This window comes from Aythya fuligula, chromosome 1 (assembly GCF_009819795.1).
Source record: "Aythya fuligula isolate bAytFul2 chromosome 1, bAytFul2.pri, whole genome shotgun sequence".
NCBI lineage: Eukaryota > Metazoa > Chordata > Aves > Anseriformes > Anatidae > Aythya > Aythya fuligula.
Window position 1 is genome coordinate 71,407,149 of NC_045559.1, and position 21,914 is coordinate 71,429,062.

Here is a 21,914-nt window from a genome sequence, read left to right on the forward strand (position 1 = left end):
AAGAGTTGAGTGCGAGAGTCATATCTGTTTTGCATGTACTTCATTAAGCTCATTATCCTACTCATGGGTATTAACTTTAATATTTATTTTACACATAAAGAAGCAAAAAGTTTCACTCGGGCCCAGTGGACCTCAAGACTGTTCTGCCACCAAAACAGGGCCATCCTGCCAACACAAGGCTCCCTCCTTCAGCAGCCTCTCCTACCAAGCTTGCGGACCTCCATCCACAAAGTTTGTGAAACAATACCAAAATTGTGAACAACACCTGTTACATTCTGCTGCTGCTGCTTTCCTGGGGAACTCGAAGTGCAAAAGCTGCACTGGAATGCCATGACAGTATTTTTTATGCTGCAAATAACCTCAGAGAAGGCAGCCTCACCTGGCCAGGAGTGCTCAAGAGAGAGTTACCGGAATAAAGGGCCCTGCATTTCTCTGGAAATTTGGGAAAACTGATAGTTGCCTGTCACAGATTTTCAGAAATGAGGTCTGTCTTATCCACTCAGCATGGTCAGCTCCTGTCTGCAACAGTCATCTCTAAGTCCTCTTTTCCTTCCGCATCTCATCCAGGTCGCACAACAGCTGGCACCAGAAAACACTACCTTCACTCCTTGCCTGAGCACTCCCAACCATCACACCAAAGCCACGTATGACAGCCTGGAGGTAAATAGGCGCATGGTTTGCGGACAGGGCTGCCATGGTAGGATTTGCAGCGATTTGCAGAGGGGTGAGCTGCTGGTGGGAAGAGAATTATATTCCTTCAGAAAGGCGTTAGATGAAGTTTGTGAAGAGAGGTAGTATCTTTTTTCAAGACCAAAGATGTAGTTTTGTTTGTTTCTCCAAAAAAAAAAAAAAAAAAAAAAAAAAAAAAAAAAAAAAAAGAGATTGTTTTGGGCATGAGCCTTTCTTCAGATCTTGGAGTAGTTCAGCAGTGTCACAGAGCGCGCCGCACGGGTTAAATGGCGTTATTTTGTACCTTCTCTGGTAAAGGCACAGAAGGTGCCAGGCACTGTCGTCACCTTCGCTCCTGAAATTTCCGGCTGTGAGCGCCGCTTGCAGGGAGCGTGGTGCTCCCGGCTGGCCTGACGGACATTACGTACAGCCAGGCACCGTATCACCACTCACAGCTTATTATTAGCCGCGATTAATTGCCGTCTACCCATTGTTTCCCCTGAGCGGGGCGGGATCGGGCCTGGCGGGGAGCCGGAAGGCGGAGGCGGAAGCGGCGCTGCGAAGCCATTGAGCCAGGGGCCCGTGTCCGCTCCCCGCCCGGCCCGGCCCGGCCCGGCCCTCCCCTCCCCTCGGCCGAGACAGAGGTGGGACAGCGCGGCCCGGCCGCGGCCCGGCGCCGGGGCCCGGTGGTTGTGCGTGCGCCGCGGGCTCTGCGGTGCAGCCCTGCGGGCACGGGGCGCCCGGTTTATTTGCCAGGGTCTTTGAGCCGAGCGGGGAGCGGTGGGGTGTAGCCCTGCGAAGGGCCGCGGGGAATGGGCTTTAAGGGCTTGGGGGAAAGCCTGTGTCCAGTGAGGCTCTGGCGCTGCTGGTACGAGGTTGCGTGCAGCTGACCTTGGTGGTTTGGGGATCGCAGCTTTGGGCTGGGAGGGCCGTCTCTACAGGAACAGGGAGGCCAGAGCGCCTCATTGGGAGTACAAATGGCCCCTCGGGTACTCAGCTGCCTTTTAAAAATGAGAAGTTTTCAATATGTACGAGAGGTGGCAGCACAGTTTCTGAATTTGCTCTGAGAACCCCAGGGAATACCTCCGTATCTCAAAGGTGCTGAGAGTCCTCTCCTAAGAAGAGAGGTTAGTCATGTGTTATATATGGAGTGGTAATTCGTGTCGAGAAAATGGTTGATATTAATAAAGAAGGGGGAGATTTGAGAGTGTGGCCATGGGGGTTGGAAAGCCCCGTGGTTGAGATAACATTAGACTCCCAACGATGAGGCCATCAGGAATGTAAAAGCTTAGAAGGAACAAAGAAGGGTGATTCAGGAGACTCCATGCAGTCTCCTGTTTCTTGTTCTCCAGCCATTAAGGCATGGATGTTTCTGGGTGTTTGCTGTCGTTGTTGTTATATTCAAAGTTGTTTGACCAATGAAAAGTTGTTTTGAAAAGAACTGCTGTGGAGAGAAGGGCATAAGAGGGGAGCCTGCCCTCAAGATAAAAAAGGCAACACGATGAAGTTACATCAATAAATAAGCAGGAAAAAGAAGTGAAGAGGAACAGGCTGGCAGAACAGAGACCAGGATAGGAGCAGACACATTGATTGCCTCATGAAGATAGGTTCGGCCAGACTCAGCAAACTGCTCAGAGAAGCTCGTACAGAAAGTCGCTGGAAGTAGGCGCACTGGAGCTGGAGAGAAGCTCGAGCTGAGAGAAGCAGACCCGTGCACACAACTGCCTCTAGCTGGTAAGCAGTTGCGCATTATGGGGAATCATACGTCCTTAGGAACAAAGACTGTCCTGGTAACCTTACAGCTAGTTTTCCTTATTGGACAGTTTATGAGCCTGAAATATGGGACCAAACTGAGGTCAAGGTGTGGGACTCTGCAAGTAAAAATGACAAGGTTGCAGTGGGATTGCTTGGCACCTGGCGAGCAATCTCTGAGGCCTTAAAGAGCCATGTGGAGCCACAATCACAAACATGTGGCTTGCCAGATAGTGAGGGAGCTGTGGGCTCCTTTACTGATCCAACTGCTACGCCATGGGCCCCTCTGCTGCTACAGCCATCGAAGGCTTTTGCTGTTACGCTCTCTGTTGACCTGAGCATGCCTTTTGACCCAGGCCACATTGGCCTTGAAAAGGAGATGGATATGTTTTTCTTCAATCTGGGAAGAACAGGATACATAAGGCCATAAGACCGAGTTGCTTGACAACTTAAAGTGAGACATATTGTTCAAAAGGAATGGAAAATGGAGACTTGTTAGTAATCAAGAAAAGGAATGGAAAATGGAGACTGTTAAGTCACGGAACTTAAAGGATTGTTTGTTACCTTTTCTGATTGTACAAATGTATAGGCATACTTGCATTTAGTATGTAAGGCAATGTTCTGTATATTTAGAATGTTTGATGTTCGTGTGTGCCTGTTGGTGGAGTGTAGACTCTCCGCACACCCAGTGCTTTTTACTTGCCTTTTATACCTTTTATAGCTGTTATACTTCTTATGAATATTTTTTTTATTAATATTACTAAATTCAGATTGAGTTGAGACTTCATTTATAACAATGTCTCTGAGGCACCTGAGCTGGAAGGAGAGTCTATGAACACTGCAAAGTGACATCAACATACATAAAGCCAGCTGTGTCTTCAGTGTGATGGACTGAATAGTCCCTTAAGCTGTCTTCCATCTCTAGGCATCTGTGAATCAGAGAATTGGATGTGTCCTAGTAGTTTGTAATACCAGTGTGACTCCTAGAAAACACACTGGGCATGACTCTTGTAATCATTTAGGTTTCCAAAAGACCTCTGAGATTATCTAGTCCAACCTTTAACCTAGTACTGCCAAGCCCACCACTAAACCATGTCCCAAAGCACTACATCTGTGTCGTTTTTGAAGACCTCCAGGGATGGTGACTCAGCAGCTAAGCTGGCAGCCTGTTCTAACGCTCCACAACCCTTTCAGTGAAGAAATTTTTCCAAATATCCAGCCTAAACCTCCCTTGGCGCAACTTGAGGCCATTTCCTCATCTTACCACATGATGCTTGGGAGAAGAGACCAATCCTCAGCACTCACATGTTTGTGCATTAGTTAAGATTTTTCCATTAGTACCTTTCCCTGCTCTGATTTTACCAATATAATACCTTGGAGGGACTGGTAGACCTATGCTAATGCAAAGATACCATATGTTGATTAATTTTCCTTAACTGGTCTAGTTGGCAAGGTGTACTGATACGAACACAATTTTGTAACCATAACTAATCCTACATGAAGGTATTACACTAAAAGTGGTTACATTAAAGTGATAAGAAATTAAAGATACATAGACAAAACTTAAGTCCTTCATGCTCCAAGATGGAACGTCAAAGACATTGTTTTCCTCATGTATTGATTTGTGAAGTAAAGGGAGAAATTTGCTGGGCAACGTAGCTGTTGTAACAGCAGGATTACTTTATATCTCATCTCAAATACCATAAGGATGTACATCTCTACAAATAAGGCAAAGTTGCATCATCAAGAGCACTGGAGAATCCCCTGAAACATTTACTCTGCAGACATAGAGCAACCATAGAGCATACTTGCTTGGAGGTGTTCTGACTGAAGGAGGTTTTTATCTGTTGGCAACAGTAGGAAAAGATTTGGATTCCGTTATCAACCTGACATGGAATGGAAACTTGCTCCGCAGACTTGTTGAGGCACTAAACAGAAATAGTGTGTACTTTACCTTTGCGCTGGCCTTTTTTGCTAAAGGAGAGTGTTTGTTGGCACAAAAATCAATGAACCAAAAAAGCTTAAACTTTTTTTTTTTTTTTTTTAACCCATTCAACCAGTATAAATCACAAGTGATTGTGATAAATCACAAGTATAAATCACAATGACTGTTCTGTAGTGTTCCTTCCTCGGTGCATGTTGAACCCTTTTTACCGGCTCTTTCTGTTTTTTCCTTTTTACTGGCCAGCTGACCCATGAAACATGTTGCCTCCAATAAGGTTGTCTTATAACTACCCGATAATTCCCTGCTAAGCCTTCTTTCCCCTCCTGTTAATTTTGTCATAATTTTTCCATTGCTCAGTTATTACTAATTAATCACAGGTGTATGCATATGTGCAAAAAGGAAATGTGCATTTAAATTTGTGACATAAACTTCACAGCATGCTTAAGTGCTATCTGTAGCTGTATCTGATAGTTTTACAAACTCTTGACCTAAACATACGGCCTATAAAATTTCTGTCAAGACCCCATCAACTTTGCTACTTAACTAGCTCTACTCTGCAGTTCAAACTCTTCTCTTGGTCCTCAGTGAGGTCTTAGTCCCATTTACGCTTGCTGAATAAAGAGATCTTAAGGCAAAGAAAAGCTACTTAAATATTTATGACTCATTGAGGTTGCTGCTGATTGTCACTGGATTATTGAGATTCTAGGGCAGCAAGACACAACTACCCTGATTTTGCACACCTGTTCTCCTTGTATATGACCCAGTAGGAGCAGACCATTCTGTTGGGGTGAATTCTAAGATCCGTGCACCTTCATCCATCGTGAGATTTGTCAGTGTGAAAAACCTGCCTCCTTCCTGTTTCACCTGTGATGAACAGAGCAGGAAATTTGTTCAAAAGAACTCTGGAGGGGAAGAAGAGCATAAGCGCACATGCTTGGCTGACAGGCTGTGCAAAATACAGAACACACACATACACACACAAAAAAACAATAGACTGTCTGTCTGTGGTAAAAGATGTCTCCCACTGTCTGATAACAAATATCATTTATCTGTGTCTACAGAAAATCATGGAAGTGAGCCTTGATATTTAGTGAGAGTATCAGGTATTGAGAGAAGCAAGTTCAGCCTTAGCTTCTGTACTTACTTTTAGGCAAAGTAATCCAAGTAATGGTTGAAAGCAAAGTCTTTCAGAGAAGAGCGAAGGGACTAACTGGAAAACATGGTAAAAGTTCATGGTGGTAGTGCCTGGCTGATTTCATGTTATTTCATATCGCTACATGTCAGGAAAAGAATTTACTACATGCATAAGTGAGGAAGGCTTGAAGCTGCCAGCTCATTTCTGAAGCTCTGATTTGCACTGTAATTGGGAAAAAAAAGGAAGTTTTAATGCTCCCACCAAGTACCCTGGAAAAGAAAAGGGTTTCTAAGGGTTAAGTGGGAGGGGGCTTCATAGGGAACATCTCTCACTTTGTTGTTTTTTCTCATGCTTGCTGTTCACAATAGCTGGGACAACAAAACTTGAGGAATGCGCCTTTCGGGGGAAGAGGATGTGCCTGCAAGAAGGTGTGGGGGGCTATGTGCATGAGAGTGTTACGCATATAGTGGGGTCAGGACTTTGTTCTGTATTCTCAAACTTCCTTGAAGCAGGCAGTATGCACCCCATACCACCCCACCCCAATGGTTCTGTGTTTTCTTTTTAAAGGTTTTGCTTTTCTCTGTTATGAAGTCCTCACTTGCTGATCAGTCCTAACAAACTGAGAGCATCAGCCACATCTTACTAGAAAGAATTCTCTTCCCTTGGTATGTTAATAAGAACATTTTGCCGGTCACAGGAAAGCTGGCGCTGCCTGTCACAATAAGGACACTGCAGCATGCAACCCCATGTAGTAGGGGATATTTCCTTCCAGTACCAACTTGGCTTTCTGCAGAGAGATAAATCACTGAAGCTATATTTAATTCTTTCAGGATTATGTCAAGTTGCAGTGTCTTATTTCCCATATTTCCCTTCTGCATTTCCACCAAATCTTAGTGTTCCTATTTTAGGCTACGTAGGAAACTGTTGCACTAAGTTTAGATTATGCTTAACCATGCTGGTACTTTCACTGGTACATGTGTGGCCCACCATAACTTTTCTTAAAGGACAACTTAAAGGGAAACATCATCACATATATTAACAGAGCCTTACTACCTTCTTCTTCTTCTCCACTATGGATATTTATCTAACAAAGCTATAATAGGGAGCAGCAGTTTGGAAGGAGAACGAAATCAGTTCAGGACTGGGTAGCCTATGGCTGTAGCATGCTTACTTAATCTGGTTACACCAAAAGGGAGATTTAATGAAATCAGACCTCAGGTCTGCTTTCCCTCTTTTGGCAAGGAATAGCTGTGATCCAGAAGAGGTGTTGTATTAATTGTTTTCACTTCATTGTTTGGGTGTCCTATGTTACCGCATCTTCACCAAGTCCCTGTAACTGCTGTGAGAAGAGAAACAAATTTTCTTGTCCTTATTTTAAGTAATTTCTAGGCCATTTTATGTATAGAACGGTTAGCATGGATGATAGTGATGTGTGATAAGATTTGCACTCTGCTTAGGAAAGCCAGTTGGGAGACCAGAAGAAAGAGTAGTGAGGGGAATTGAGCAAAAGAACAAAAAAGACCGTAGATAATTTCAGGGCCCGAGGAGGGGAAGGAAAGGAAGAACTAATGACCCTGCAGTTCTCCCTCTGCAGGATTGTTCTGTCACACAACAGAGGTCCACCACTCACTGTGCTTCTGCAGGCAGACATGGAGAGATGGCTTCTGCCATGTGTGCTTGGGCAACTTGCCTTTATTTTACTCTAATTCACCCTCACTGCATCATCCACTCAGTGGGGCTTTTACACCTGAGCCACTCATAACAGCTGGTTTGCTGGAAAAGGAATCCCCAGCAGCTACTGTCAGCACTAGGGCCAAGCAGCGGGGCTGTACAGTTCCGGTGTGTCCACTAGAGGACAGCGCTATGTACCCGGGAACTGGTGCCCTGTTGCAGCATTCCTGTGTGAAGCTGTTAAATTCTCACCTAATTTGAAATTCTTTATTAAATGCTGTCTAATTCAGAGCTGGCTTGCTGCCATGTTCCAGTAAGGAGTGGTTGGGCTAGTTGTGTTTTTTTTTTTTTTTTTTTTTTTTTTTTTTTTTTTAAGTGATAGTTTCTCAGCTTTGTTAAACCATGCATTTTATCGATAGGTGCCTTTCTGAGATGAATCTTACGTTCCTAAAACCTCTTTACATTAGGAATATTTTTGATTTGCTTGTCTATATTATTCCTTTCTTTCCTCTGGCACATTTCCCTGTTCAAACACTTCTCTCCAAGTGTTCAGAAAACATGCTTTCATATCTCTGGCCACCTCCAGGGCGAGCCCTATAACGTAGTCCCTGGCAGGGCTGCTTATCTTGCTGCCACAGGGACCCGGGCTAGCCGTCATTAAAAAGTAGGGCTTGGGGCCTGCCAGAGGGAAGCCTGTGTCCTGCTGAGACATCAGTTCTTTCGGAGCAGAAGGAGCACAGCAGGACCAGCACCAGCCTCCTGGCCTGAAGGAAGAAGTTGCTGCAACAAGTCAAGGCTTAATTCAGTCAAGTGATCTTTGGGAGAGGTAATAAGAGTAGAAGTTCCAAATGGCCGCGCTTGGTGAAATTGCATTCCTGGGCTAATTCCTTACCCTGAGCCCAAGGTAAGTCAACTCAGGAAGAGCAGGGAGGCAGCCAACAGGTGCCCTAAACACGCCTTCAGGGCAATAACATGAAAGAACTGGAGGGAGAGAGCTGTTCAGGCGGGGATTAACTAGCAGTAAGAAGGTTCTGCTGCTTCATCGTTAGCTGGGCAGTTGGGCAATGGATTTTTCTGAAGGAGGTGAGTGCATTCTTGGTGCTGAAGTGGATTTAAATTTATATCATGACAAATGCTTCAGAGTAGCTTGGCATCAACCAGGCTATGAATTCAGAGGCTCCTAGCCTTCCAGCAGAGAGCACTCCTTCCCACTGAGGGTCAAGCTGTGAATATTTTAATAGGTCACCATCATCAGCACTGGATATGGCAGGAAAATCTTGGCAGGAAGAAGAAATGGGTTTAATTGGAGAGGATTAAAGGTGTGTCAGTGTTGGTTTTAGCTGACATCCCTTCCGACCAAAGTCTGTGTTTGTAAGCAGTTTCTTTCTTGCATAATTGCTCTAGTTTACTGGTGATTCAGAAATACACAAGTCTCCCATGGAGTATTAAGAGAGGCTTTAACCTTTGCATTGTAAAGACTTGCACTAACAAGGTTTCAAGCAAAGAAAATCAGATTACTTATCAGTGCCGCTACTTTGCCACTGACCCTGACAATTTGGTGGTGATTTACTACTTCTGGCATGCCTTCCAGGCCTGTTAGCAGAATGCTCCAAGCAGAACTGGCCTGAAGTTTTTAGGAGTCCCTAGAGAACCACACTGGGAGCCATTTCCTCCATCCATAGGGTATCATATATCAGTCAGCATGGAGCAACACTGTTACAGCACTGCTGTCTAACCTGGGCCTTTCTTTTACTGTAACTATTTCCTCAGCGAGGCATTCAGATTAGTGTGCTTTACCTCTTGCCATGACACCTGGGCCAACCTCACGCGTCCTGCAGCAATCTGGGCTTGACTTGGCAGGTTTCTGCTGAGCGTGCTAGTTCAGTGTTCGCTTCATAATCGAGTGTGTGTTGGTAGCTGTGTTGTTCTTTTCAGAAGAGCTGTGCGTGTGCTTCAAGTAAGTATGTGTTTAAGCACCTTGCGGCTTACAGCCAAAATGTCAAGCCCTTGGCAGAATTTGGTTCTAAACAAGCTGTTCTTGAAGATTTTTTTGGTACACATTACTGGGACAACGTGCTTCTTCAGAAATTCCCAAAGAAAACAGAAACATTTGGTGCCATTACTAGCAATGACTCAAGTCACTTGAGGTCACAAATTTACCTGTCATGATTATAATAGGATTAGCGTCTTTGACTTTTACCTTCTCAAGAGATCCTTCATCGTGTAATTGGTATATACTTGGTGTCTGTCAGTGTCTGTCTATCTTGACTGTGGTTTTATCCCAGAATTGCTTTTGTGCATTTGTTGTCTGACATAAAAATATGGTTCTTTAATTGCAGATGAGCTTTTTGGAAGTACCAGAAGTTTTTTGTGAGTAGGATTTTTCTGCTTGCTGGTTTAGACTAAAGCTGTGAAGCACATGCATAAACAAAAAGTTTATTACATGTCATTAAAATTCTTTCTTCAGAAGGAGAATGGCTTTACTTTGTTATATAGCAAACTTTTCTTCCAAGTGGGAGCATTCACCCTGAAATCTGTGTGTGTGTGTCAATTTCACACCTTAAGTTAGTGACCTTAACTTTCCTAAGCGCTGCTGTGCAGACAAGCTCTCAGGACAAATGCCGTTCCCAATGAAATAAAACTTGCTACAGCTGATACTAGTGACTTACAAGCTTGAAGTAAAATGGAAAGCGTCATAAATTCATCTGTGCCTTGCAGGCAGGATCATATGCTTTTCAACTGGCATAGCCAAATATCTGTTTGTACATAGATATCATTCCTTCCCAGTGGTAGTCACTGAACAGATTCTCTTCTACATTCCAGTGGTCTATATGAGAGCAGGTGTTTCTATATCCAACACACTTCAGCTCTGAAGCCAGGGCTGTTCTTTTGACTTGGAATAAGGACACATTCATTCCAAAGTCTGTGATACCAACTGCCATAAATATCCTTTTTTGTTTTTGTTTTTCTTAGCATTTTGCTTTATTTTAACAAAACGATCACTGTGATGGTGTTCTCTATTTAATTCAGATAAATTTCCATATTCTACCTCTATAGGGTTAATTATTTCCTCTTAAAAAAAAGTCCAAAAATTGCATAGTGTGCTAGACTGAATTTCATTCAGACAGGTGAATGTCTCAGTATTGCTACGGACTGCCAACAAAAAAAGTAACTTTAGGTATGTTTGTGGGGGTTATGTTTTAAACCTAAAATGTAAGGGTCAAAAAGCAGGCTTCCTATTTGAATTTGTATAGTTTGAAGAATCCCAGTTTTAATATACAGGAAGAAATATGTTATTATGTTTACACGTTAACTGAAAAATCTGAAAGCACTTCGTTAAATTTTCTCCACATCCCTATGAGGTAGGTAAAATACATAATATCCAAGGTTTACATAACTTTGCAAAAAACGTAGTTGCCTTAGGTATTCAAGAGTTGTGTTTATTTATGAAACTAGTACCCAGCCCCGTGTGTGTTATATTTGAAGAACTACCTGTATTACAGAAATGCCAGGAATGGCAGTGGAAAGGCTGGTGGTCAAAGAATGACAAGGTAAGGGAGATTATTCACAAAGTTAAGTTTCAGGATTTAACTGGGTAGGACTTTATGAAGTAAGTGTCATGAAGCCTCTGTAACCTCTGAGGATCTTGGGGCTCCCTGTTCTTCTGGAATATTACATGACAAGTAGTCACAGCTCTACTTCACCTTGCCCCCAATTCACCTTAGCAGCATATGTCTCTAAGGATTCAGTTTCACCACATAGGGTGAGCAGAAATAGCAGCTTACTGTCATTGAAAGGGGGAAATACAGGTCCCTCATCTCAGCCCTCCCCTTCTGGCTGTGTAGTTGTGCTTCTTATCTTCTGCTACTGTTATAAGTTGTTGGATTCCTCTGCAAGACAATTTATCCCACAACAGGAAAAAAAAAAGGCATTGAGGTTAAAAAAAAAAAAAAGGTAGCTCTTTTATTTTTGATTACGTTAGTAACTGGTGCGTTACAATAAGTAAAACCATAGACTGAAGTATTTGATGCCAGGTATCAGCTGCCCACTCTATATGTTTCAGGGTATTTCGAGTCCTATCCTGTAGAGGGAATGCCCGTTAGTTGGGTGTTCAGGTCGGGGTGTATTAGATATGCTTTTGGAGCACATACATGTATTTCATGTGAGCTCTATCTGAAACTGTCCAGTTTGTGTGCTTTAAGACTGCTTCGTGATGCAGACCAAGTGGGGACAGTCAGGCAACTAATTCCCAAAGAACACCCCTGACCTAAGCTGAAACATAAATAGAGACACAGCCTTAGTGAACTGAATCAGCTCTGCAGGGGAAGGATACGTATGGAAGGCCAAGAAGAGGGGGAATGACCTTCTGTCCTTAGGCAGCAGGGAGCAGGATGTCAGCTCAGCTGTGAGCATGGACAGTGTAACTGCTCAGATGTTGTCCAAATCTGACTTCCTAGCATCCATTTTTGAACAGCTTGATGCCGGCGCTGGTTCACTTAAAAAAAGATGAGAGGTTTATAGCTGAAAGCTGCATGCTGTGCAAGGCATGAGGGCATTAGCTAAAACTTGACATTTCTTACTAGCTGCAGGGGGAAAGTGTCCATTCAAGAAAATGGTGCAGGTGAGCAAAGATACCTGATTTGCAAACAAGTAAACACATTTCATTCATGGATAGGTGCAAGTTTTGGGCATGGACATGGTTAGCTGTGTTTGATCTGATCATGGATGCACAAAAAAGTCGGTCCTAAAAGAATACGTGCTACACCACACTTTTTGAAAACTGCACAGTGTGACTCTCATATAGTGGAATCAGTGAAGGCTAAGCTCCCAAATGGAAATCTGTGGCCAAGATTTTAAACAAGTAGTATCATAGACACCAAAGCTGACAAAGCACAGCTTCTGATGTTTTCTGCCTTGTGTTGATAACTACACTTTTGTAGTGGGTGACCGAAATCTTTCAGTCATCTCATTTCAGTCTCTCATTTATAGAAATATACGGGTATCTTCAATGAAGGTAAAGCAGAGTCTCCTTCTTCTGCCTATTTTCATAAAAGGTATAAGACCCAAACATTTTTGAGAGTACCGTCTCTGTCCTGTGGGGTTTGAATGGGCCAATATTCTACCTAGATACCGGGTGATTACACAGAGAATCAGTAGGGTTGGAAAGACATCCAAGATCATCTGGTCCGACCATCCCCCTACCACCATTATCACCCACTAAACCATGTCCCTGAGCACCACATCCAACCTTTCCTTGAACACCCCCAGGGATGGCAACTCCACCACCTCCCTGGGCAACCCGTCCCAGTGCCTAACTGCTCTTTCTGAGAAGAAATGTCTCCTCATTTCCAACCTGAACCTTCCCTTGCAAAACCTGAGGCCATTCCCTCTAGTCCTATCGCTGGTTACCTGTGAGAAGAAGCCGACCCCCAGCTCCCCACACCTTCCTTTCAGGCAGCTGTAAAAAGCAATAAGGTCTGCCCTGAGCCTCCTCTTCTCCAGACTGAACAACCCAAAGCCACTCCTCACAGGACTTGTGCTCCAGGCCTTTTACCAGATTCAAGTTCTAAGTGAATAGGTGAACTTTTATATTTAGACTCCTACTCTGTAATTTCTAAGTCTTTCACATGAGGAATTTGGAAATTTAACTGGGACATAGGAAACCAACTTGGTTTGGGAGAAAAGATGTATTAACGAGGGTTTACAATAGTCAGTTTTCTGTTTAGTTGCAGGCATGTACTGCATTTTGGAGCTGTAAGATTTTTGCTTTTCTTGTAGGTGACTTAAAGATGGATTCTCCCAAAGAACCTCAGCCTTCAGGAGAGTTCAAATGTCAGCTATGTGGCTTAACAGCTCCATACACATACTATGGGCAGAAACCACCAAACACATGCTCTATCGAGTAAGTACAGTCTTTCACATTACAGATTTCAGTATTGCTATGGGCATCAGAAGCCTTGTGCTGCAGAATGATGTGCAATGTGTTAACCCAGTAATACACAATATTGACCCTGAATAGGAGGTTTGGTACTTAGTGACCTCTTTTTTTCCAACGGAAAAAAATGAAATAAATTGTACAGTATTGATAGCAAGGACAGATACCAACTTTATGATCCCGCTTCAGTGCCATGCAAAGATTTGTATTTAATGTATTTCCAGCCCTGCTGGCCACCCTACAATTTACCTGTGCCATAATTTACTTACTAGAATACCACTGACTGTGTCAGCACAGCATTTCCTTGCAGCCATGTCATCTGGGCAAAACATAAACACTGTATGAATTAAATATGTATGGTAAATACAGTTTTTAAGAGCTGTTTGGCATGTGGAGTTTTGAACAGCGATGCTTTCTTGCATGACTTAGAAAATTCTTTGTCTGATTGTATGACATTAAAGCGTGGCAATTTAGTACATACCTACATTTTAGGAGATTCAAGCCTTTTTCTTCTCTGCCAAGTAGGGATAGGTTGACCAGAAAAAATGCAGTTACTACTTTGTCTGTAGACATCAAACTCTCCACAGAACAAAACAGCTTTAAATACATGAGCAGCTCTGTTGAAGCCATCCCACTCAACAAACCCATCAGGCAAACATGGCCAGGAACTCACTAGAACTGGAAGTCAGGCATGTACTCAATGTTTCATCCCACTAAGGCTGCTCGCTTTCTTACAAAACGGAAACAGCTGTTGGTCACCACCTAGTTAGCTGGGCTGAGATCTGATGTGTTTATCCTTAAGCAAAGGTATTTTTATCATTCCAAATCCCATAGTGCTCCTGTTTTTCCCGTCTTCCACTCAGAAGAGAAATGGACCCCCTTTGATCAGGTCCCTTCATAAAGAGTGTGATTCAAAGCTGAACATGAACCTTAACTAGGTTATCCAAGCTCAGTTTTAGCATCTCAGCTTTATTTGAATTGCTGGGATTCAAAAAGCAAGAGAATAATGCAGAAGCATAACATTTTTGTATGTGCATAGAAGAAAAAGCTTTGCATTCTATCTTTATAGACTTATTTTCTGGTCCACTCATGGGGCCTAATTGCAGTACTGCAGGAAACATGCCAAACCTGAAGGCTTGTAAAATGGCCTGGACTCTGCACTGGTGATAACTACATTAAGACTCAATCTTGCAAGGGGAGCTTTGTAAAGGTAATCCAGTCTTTGTACACTAGAAGACTTGTTGAGAAGGTGATCTGCCATTTAAATATCCCTGATCCTTCCTACCAGTGGAAAGCTTAAGCCCTGCCACTTTTTCATTGAGTGGAGGGAAAAGGAGAAAGGAGAAAGGAATGCACTTACAGATGCACGTGTAAATACATGTGTGTGTGTACATAGGCAATTAAAAGGTAGTATGAGTTAACAGAATACCTTTTAAATATATATTGTACTCCGTATTACTACAGAATCCAAGCTTGATGCAAGAATAAGCCAGCCTTGCAGGGTGCCCTGTGCAGACAGACACCCAACAGACTTCTGCACTGTTTTGCCTGGAGCTCCCGGAAAGCATAATGCCTTAGTCTTTCCCAAGCAGGTTGCCAAATTATCAATAAATGTTCTCCCTTGTTACCCTGAAGCAAACAGTACAGTCTCTGACATAAAGTAAGAATATTTCATATCATTGTAATGTTCTCTGCGAGTAGGTCCTGCTAGCAAAAGATGGGAACCATAGCTTTACAGCACCAAAATAATTAAGAGCAGTGAAAGCTCTTTTTATTTTATACTCAGATGCAGACAGCTTCAGAACAGAAATCCTACTTAAAGTTGTGCAACTGCCTCCTTTCAACTCTTCCCATACTGCAAGATCTATCTTTGAAAGCATGACATTCTTCTCTTATAGGCTTTTGGAAGACTGCTATGTCATGAAGGATCCTTTCACACCTGACAAGGAAAAAATCCTCATCCTTGGGTCTCTGTGCAGTTTGTGTGGCCTATCAGTGTGCATTGGTGCAGTAAGTGGCAATCAAAACAAGTTTTTTCAATCACTTTTTGTTCCAGCCCTGGTGATCTATCAGAGAAAGAGCAAGCAACAAAAACCCAAAGAGACTATTTTTAAGGTGGGCTAATTGTATGTTCTTGTTGATTCTCCCAGATAAAGCTCTTTGTATAAAATAGAAATGATCAGCAAATTTAAGTGTGTCATTTACAGAAGAGCACAGTCTAGCTTCATAAAAGCAGTTCATGCTCTTTCTTCTTTATTAACACATGAAAATGAAGGGGAGTTCACATATTACTTCAAGACCTTAAGGTCTCATGGTATATTGTACTATACCAATGGTAGATTTTTCTTCCTTAAAGGGGTTATGAACGCCCATGGATTATTAGGTTTGCATCCACAACACAAGGTTGCCATCCAGTTTGCAAAAGCTTGGATGTAGAAAGTGAGCAGGGAGGATAGTTGTGCAATGCTAGGATAGCTCTCCAAAGAAGAATGAATTTGAATAGCAGCTGGTAGGCAACCTTAAGCTATGGAATCTGAGTGCAGTCCAGAAAGGTGGTGCAAAATTACAGCTGTCTTAATAAGTTCTCTTCAGTGCCAAACTGGTCCCTTTGTTTGCTGTGAGTTCAAAGCAAAAATGAAGACAAGTTATTACACAGTTATCAGTGTCTGGAGGCTGTACTGTGCTTCTTTGAGGCAGCAGAATGAATTGGGAAAACTCAAGGTTCTACTCTTTTCCCTTATCAAGCCAGTTCTGTGGCTGAAAGAGACTTAGGACTCATGTAATAGTCAGATGCATGGGTGATTCAACCCATGAGGACATGTCATTGGATTGTTTATTTGGACAACAGCATGTGTTTGTTCAACCAGACACCACCGTGTCAGCACAGAGAGCAGCCATATCCCGGCCTTCTCTATCAATGTGGCTGTTCTTAACCTGGAGCAATGTGCTTAAATCACATGTGCCTTGGTGTCAGCTAACGTGTCATCTTTAGCAATTTTCAAATACAACCTTTTCAGCCCATTCTTTGGCTGCAGTTGCTAGGGGCCAGCTTCAGTGACGTGATACTTGATGAAAGTAGCTGGCAGCATGAGTTTAAAACAAACAAAACAACAAAAAACAGATGTGCACTTTGTAAAGGTGTGGAATTTTTTTATGGTTTCTGGTGGCCAGTTATAATTGGATGAAGGTAGGATGAAGAACACCTCTGACTTGATCAGAGCCAGAGGTGAGATGGTATGGACAACTGAGACAGTTCATATGCCAATGCATATGAAATTCTCTTGAGCAAAAAGCAAAGGGACAAATTCCAATGACAAAATTTAGAGGGTTATACAGACACAGCTGAAGAAAACTGGCACTCTTGGATAAGTTTAGGTGTTAACCTAACTCGCAGGGAGGTAGTACTAAGGATAGATTTGGCCCGCTGCACTAAGGAGAATCAGATGAAGGGAATAAGGGAATCAGATGAAGCCCCAGTGCTCTCTGGTTATGTTTTCGATAGCTGGGTCAAGTTTCCAGAGCCAACAAGCTTAGGGCAGTTGTGTGTGTGTGCACTGTGTGGAGGCAAAGCTGACATGGGAGCAAGATCTTCCTAGTGACAATGTCCGTGTCTTGGCTGGTAGCTGCCTCACTCCCACACACAGCCAGAGGAGGAGCAAACATACAGGCAAGTAGAGCTAGCCAGATAGTTTGGGCTTGTGAGCTTGATTCCTGCCATAACAAGTCAGGCTTATCCCTCCTTTTTAGCAGCACGGAATTAGTATCTCAGGCACATTTGGGGCAAACTTGAGCTCATTTCACTATTTGCATTCCCAAATTAAGGAGTGTTTGACTTTATGAAGGATTTAACAGATATTTTCAAATCTGACAAGTAAATCTGTCAGAAGGTCTGAGTTTCAGCCTCAGTATCTTTCCACACGGTGTGCCTTTTCTGAATGAAGGCGGGCCTTTGTCTTTTAAAAGATTTATTTAACTGAAAATTTTATCTAGGGCATGACAGCATGGAGGACATTAGCAGTGAGCCAGTAAAAGTCTCTTTTAGTATTTTTGGCATTCTTGCCTATTTTAGTTATTGGAGAAATATGTTGGTCATTTATTTGTTGTTATCTGAGTCTTCAAGATTGCCCTGTTGGTATCACTCGAGGCAAAACCTTGCTTGTAAATTATTGAAAATAAATTCCTTACCAAACTGGCCAGGCTAGATAGTGAATCATGCATACAACCATGGTTTCAAAATCGATTTAGCAATGCTGCTTAGGTAACATTGAAAGAGATCTGCATAAATGATAATTAATGCTTTAAACACCCACACCAAAGTAGGTAAACACATACTATTCCTCTTTCATGTAGGGAAGATTAGAGTGCAGGGAAGTAAAAACTTTCCAAGGCAGTAGAAAGAGCCAAAGTCAGATTAATATCTTTGTGGGTTGTTTTGGCTCCTTTTTATGCTTGACCTAAGTACATCAACTCAGCCTTACACTGAGCATTTCCATAATGTTTTAACATAGGAATTGAAGTTAACGAAAATCGTTCTTTCTTGGGCCACTGTTGGGAAGAAGCTGGACCAGTATGATGGAAAGCTTTCAGTGAAAGATTGCTGTCATTTTTATGTTAATTCAAAATATTAGTAGGCTAACATGTGGTAAGAGTAAGACTTTTCTGACCTTAGATTTGGCAAAGGGCTTGGATTAAATTTGCTAGCTTTTATATCCAAGGAGGCTGATCAAATTTTAGGCTTTTCTTGAGACATCCTGTGCTATCTGAAGGGTCTTTCCTTACAGTTTCCATGTCAAAGTAAGTCAAGACTTAGCAACTGTTCTGCATAATGGTCATAAGCTCACTTTTTCAAATGTTCTCTGAAGTTTCACCAAGTTCACTTACTTCAATCAGCTTGCAGCACACATCACTGTGCTGAACCAATCTTTAGCATAATGTATTAGTAAGTGCATTTGGTCCAAGTGGAATAATTCTAATCATTATCTGTAATGTCTTAAAACATGCCAAAAAATATAAAAAGGAGGATAATAAAACTACTGGTAAAAGTCCTTAGGAAGGTCAAGTGCCCTTTTCCTGTTTCAGAAAAGGGGAGAGGAAATGATAAAAGCTGACCATATTAGTCATTTCAAACAGCTTTTTCTTTTTCTTGCAAAACTTACTAAACAGAGGTTTTAAACACCTAAAAGAAGTGGCTTTTAGAGAAGAAATACAAATTTCATCCCTTATTGCTGACCACAGCAGAAGCTGAGTAAACACTGATCCTGGACATGGTTGTAGGTATTAAATGATAAATGTAACACTACAACTACTTTCCACTCAACTTTCAGGTCAGGCCAGTAAGGTCAGTCCTGGACAAGGTTAGGCACAACCTTTCCTTTACATTAGAGTTTCCTTTACAAGTGTGGTTAAGATAATACCCCTATATATATAACTTTGAGACATGATCCATGTGAAAGCAGAAATAAACTGTCAGTCAGCTTTGGCAGCTCAGTTTTGCCTGCACTGGATTATTTAGTTTGTAATGAAAATGATCCCTCCTGCCTTGGTTGCAGAAGGTGTAAAACACATTAAAGAATTAAACAGCTATCCAACTAAGGGCAGAGTCCTATCAGGATTATGATCAAGGAAGGGCTTGAATATACACCTTAAGTGTAATTCATATGGCTTTAAAACAACAGAGAGGCTGAATTATCCCATTACCGAGAGAGGAGGGGAGGATTAAAGGTATGTGGACCCAGCATCCAGAAGTGCATGGTTCATAGTGATAGTTTTTGCATGAATTCCATAGGTGGAAATCAGCAGAAGTTGGCAACTCATTTCAGCTAAAAGGCTGCAAGCTGAGTGCCTGTATATCTGTGAGTGGCTGGGTCTTCACGTATCAGTTTCCCATCTGCAGAGAGGGGGAAAAGCCTCTCCTCTCCTGTGCCATTGCTGAGCAAGAGCCTGTGGTGCAGAGTCCATCACTATGGAGCCATGAAATTAACTTGGGGGCGGGGGAGCCAAATGCCATATTGTAACACAAACAACAATAGTAGGACCAACTTAAAGTCTAATCTTCCCTTTTTAATCAGAAGCTTAAAGTATTAAGGATATCAAGAGACAAAAAACAATAGGCTGTGGAGTCTGGGCAACTGAAATCCAGCCTCAGACCGTTCAGAGCGCTTTTTTGGAGACTGAGGTCTCACACTGCTGTGAATATGAAGTAGCCTGGCAGCCAGTGCAGAAAAGGACAATAGATGAAGAGAAGTTGTTCCTCAGGACTGAAAGTCACACAGAGACAGGGTGATTGTGATTTTGTTGTAATCATATGTTGCCTGCTGCTGAAGTGCAGACAGAGGCATGGGAAACAAAAGTGAGACCAGAAATGTGGAAAGATCCAAGCCAAGCCCCCAGAGAAAGACCAGCCACAAATGACCATGGCAAGAGGAAAACTTTGCTATTTAGGTAAAACCCATGGAATCCATTACTCCCGAAAAGATGTCCTGATCCATCTGATGTCTTTATGCTTAAAACCCCATGAATAAAGACATCAGCATCACCAGCCCTAGCTTACCTGTTAAATCCTATTTGGAATTTAGTGATCGGCACAACAGAACCACGTGCATGGCAAAGAAATAACACTGTAATAAACTTCTCCTCCAGTTGTCCAAACTCTGCACTGCAAATGGATCAAAATATTCCAGCAATTTTGCTTCTTCCTGTTCCATAACTGTAGCACCTGGTTAGAGCTAACTGCACGAAAAATAAATTTGGGGTCTGTAACACTTGTTAACCAAATCGAATATTAACTATGCCAGATCACAGTGTCATAGTGTTTGCCCTTAGGCCATTTTGTGGAAATTGGTGAGGAAGAGCTTTCTGAACCTTTAAGTCTCAAATGCCAGTGCAGAAAGTCAAAAGATCCTCCCAGTAAGTAGAAATCTCAAACAGCTAAATGAAGATTTAGCTTTAGAAGAATCTCTTACTCCCGAAGATGTTCTGATCCATCTGAACTGATGTCTTTATTCTTGTTTAACTCTCCAGGGATAATCCATCAGCAACAGCAGCTCCTGCTAACCCATTAACTCCGTTCAGAATTTAGTGATAACTCCAGGAGAAATCATGGATGGTGGCCTGAAGGAAAAGCCAGTTGAAAGGAAATGAGTAACTGTTTTCTGTAGTAGTAAGCTGATGAAGGTCATTTCTTTAAAGTGAACAATGTGATAGTTCATTTGGTTAGCAATTGTTACAGTCCAATTTTTTATTTTTCAGTTAGCTCTAACCAGATGTTAGAATTACTGAAAAGGAAGGAGCAAAATTGCTTTGTTCTTTAACCTAGAAGAATAATTTAATTCATAAGAAGAATTCTAAATACGAATGTGGTTTAATGAGATTGGAATTTAAGCAGTTCCATTTTGTGTACCACTAACATTTTTTATTTTTTTTTTTAAACAGGAATGTAGTCTGTTCTATTCCAAAAGGTTCTGTCTCCCCTGCGTGAATGAAAACCTACAGGCTTTTCCTTTGGAAATACAAGAAGATATGGATAGAAGAAAGCCCCAGAAAAAATCCTTCCCTGGTAAAAAGATGGATACAAGAACATAATACTGAAGGACAAGAGAGAGAGAGAGTTCTTTGGCTTCACTTTCTGCTTTCTCCTTTTTAAGACTATCATGTTGCTCCTTTAAAGAAGTAACCTTTATCAGCTCACTACTACAGAAAAACAGTGACATATTTCCTTACAACGGGCTTGGCTTCAAGCATCATCATGCAGCAGTTGCAGCACCAGCAATAACACTTAAGGTGTTGAAAAGTTAGAAAGAAAGGCAGACAAGCCTGTTGTCACATGCCAAATGCATATAGTAAAAAAAAATAAACAGTGTTTAAAGTATAGGAACTATGTACAGATTTCTCATTTGTTATTTCACTGTTTTGTATTGTTCTTGACACTCCCACAGTGTTGTGAAAAATCAGAGAGATTTATCCATTTGTATATATAATTCGGTATACGTTACAAGAAAGTTGATATATACCAAGTGTTAACCTGACAGTGCTAGCTTGGTAAGATTACAGTAGGAAAGAAATTCAAAGCTTTATTTTTAAGTGTAAAATAAAACTGTTGGGAGAAAATGTCATAGGTACCCACAGAAATACCTGGATTCAAGATCCTAATCTCGGTAATATCACAGCATTAAGACTTCTGAAGGTAAGAGCATTTATAATGTAATAAAAAAATAAATAAATGTGATGCAAGTCTGCAGTCACTTTCTATTCAATCATCCAGCCCATGTCTGCACAGCAATAGGAGATGTTAAGGACCCTTATTATGCTCCCAAGGACCCTTATTTAGCTCCCAAGCTCAATTCCTTCCTAAACTGGGCAATTGAACAGCTACAGTAGGGATCTGAGGAACAGTTTCAGTCAAAAAAGAAAAGAAAAAAACATAAAAAATTGTTAGGGAAAAAGCAATGTGTTTAGTTTAAATACTAATTTCATGATTAACTGTGTTGACATTGACTTAATTACAAGGAAAATTTAAATTTAAAACTGTCCATCTGTTAGAAAGCAATCAACATAGTGAGATAGTTTAAGTTCGTTAAGACTTTCTAGTGTCCTAAAATCCTTCATTGTGTTTTTACTGAGCCCAGGATATTGGTTTACCCTTTTGGAGATTGGAATTTCTTGCAGTTACTAAGAGTAGCAACGATGGACCTATTAGTATATTTTTCAAGCTCTGGTTGCTTTAAAACATAAAAAACATGCGCATCATTAATTGCCTAAAAAAGTTACATGTGAGAACTTAATATTTTAGCATCCTTCTGTATTATTCT

At 41.8% G+C, this 21,914-nt stretch overlaps 1 protein-coding gene across 3 annotated transcripts; it reads left to right on the forward strand.

Moving 5' to 3' along the window:
- The first annotated feature begins 1,234 nt into the window (after nt 1–1,234).
- On the forward strand, nt 1,235–20,976 carry CDPF1 (cysteine rich DPF motif domain containing 1). 3 transcript variants are annotated; one of them, XM_032202928.1, is made up of 4 exons: nt 1,235–1,313; nt 12,951–13,074; nt 15,006–15,222; nt 20,539–20,976. In XM_032202928.1, the coding sequence occupies exons 2-4, from the start codon at nt 12,962–12,964 to the stop codon at nt 20,686–20,688; spliced, it is 480 nt and encodes a 159-aa protein (XP_032058819.1). In that variant the 5' UTR covers nt 1,235–1,313; nt 12,951–12,961; the 3' UTR covers nt 20,689–20,976. The 3 variants fall into 3 exon arrangements, with proteins under 3 accessions (XP_032058819.1, XP_032058839.1, XP_032058830.1); XM_032202948.1 differs by lacking the exon at nt 1,235–1,313 and adding an exon at nt 2,379–2,403 and having other exon boundaries at nt 15,006–15,117; XM_032202939.1 differs by lacking the exon at nt 1,235–1,313 and adding an exon at nt 7,854–8,076.
- Nucleotides 20,977–21,914: the final 938 nt, after the last annotated feature.

Bases quoted from the DNA above. Each gene is read 5' to 3' on its own strand.
- CDPF1 (XM_032202928.1), top strand. From the start codon at position 12,962: ATGGATTCTCCCAAAGAACCTCAGCCTTCAGGAGAGTTCAAATGTCAG. The intron at 13,075-15,005 runs GTAAGTACAGTC...CTTCTCTTATAG, and splicing joins CCAAACACATGCTCTATCGA to GCTTTTGGAAGACTGCTATG. The intron at 15,223-20,538 runs GTGGGCTAATTG...TTTTTTAAACAG, and splicing joins CCAAAGAGACTATTTTTAAG to GAATGTAGTCTGTTCTATTC.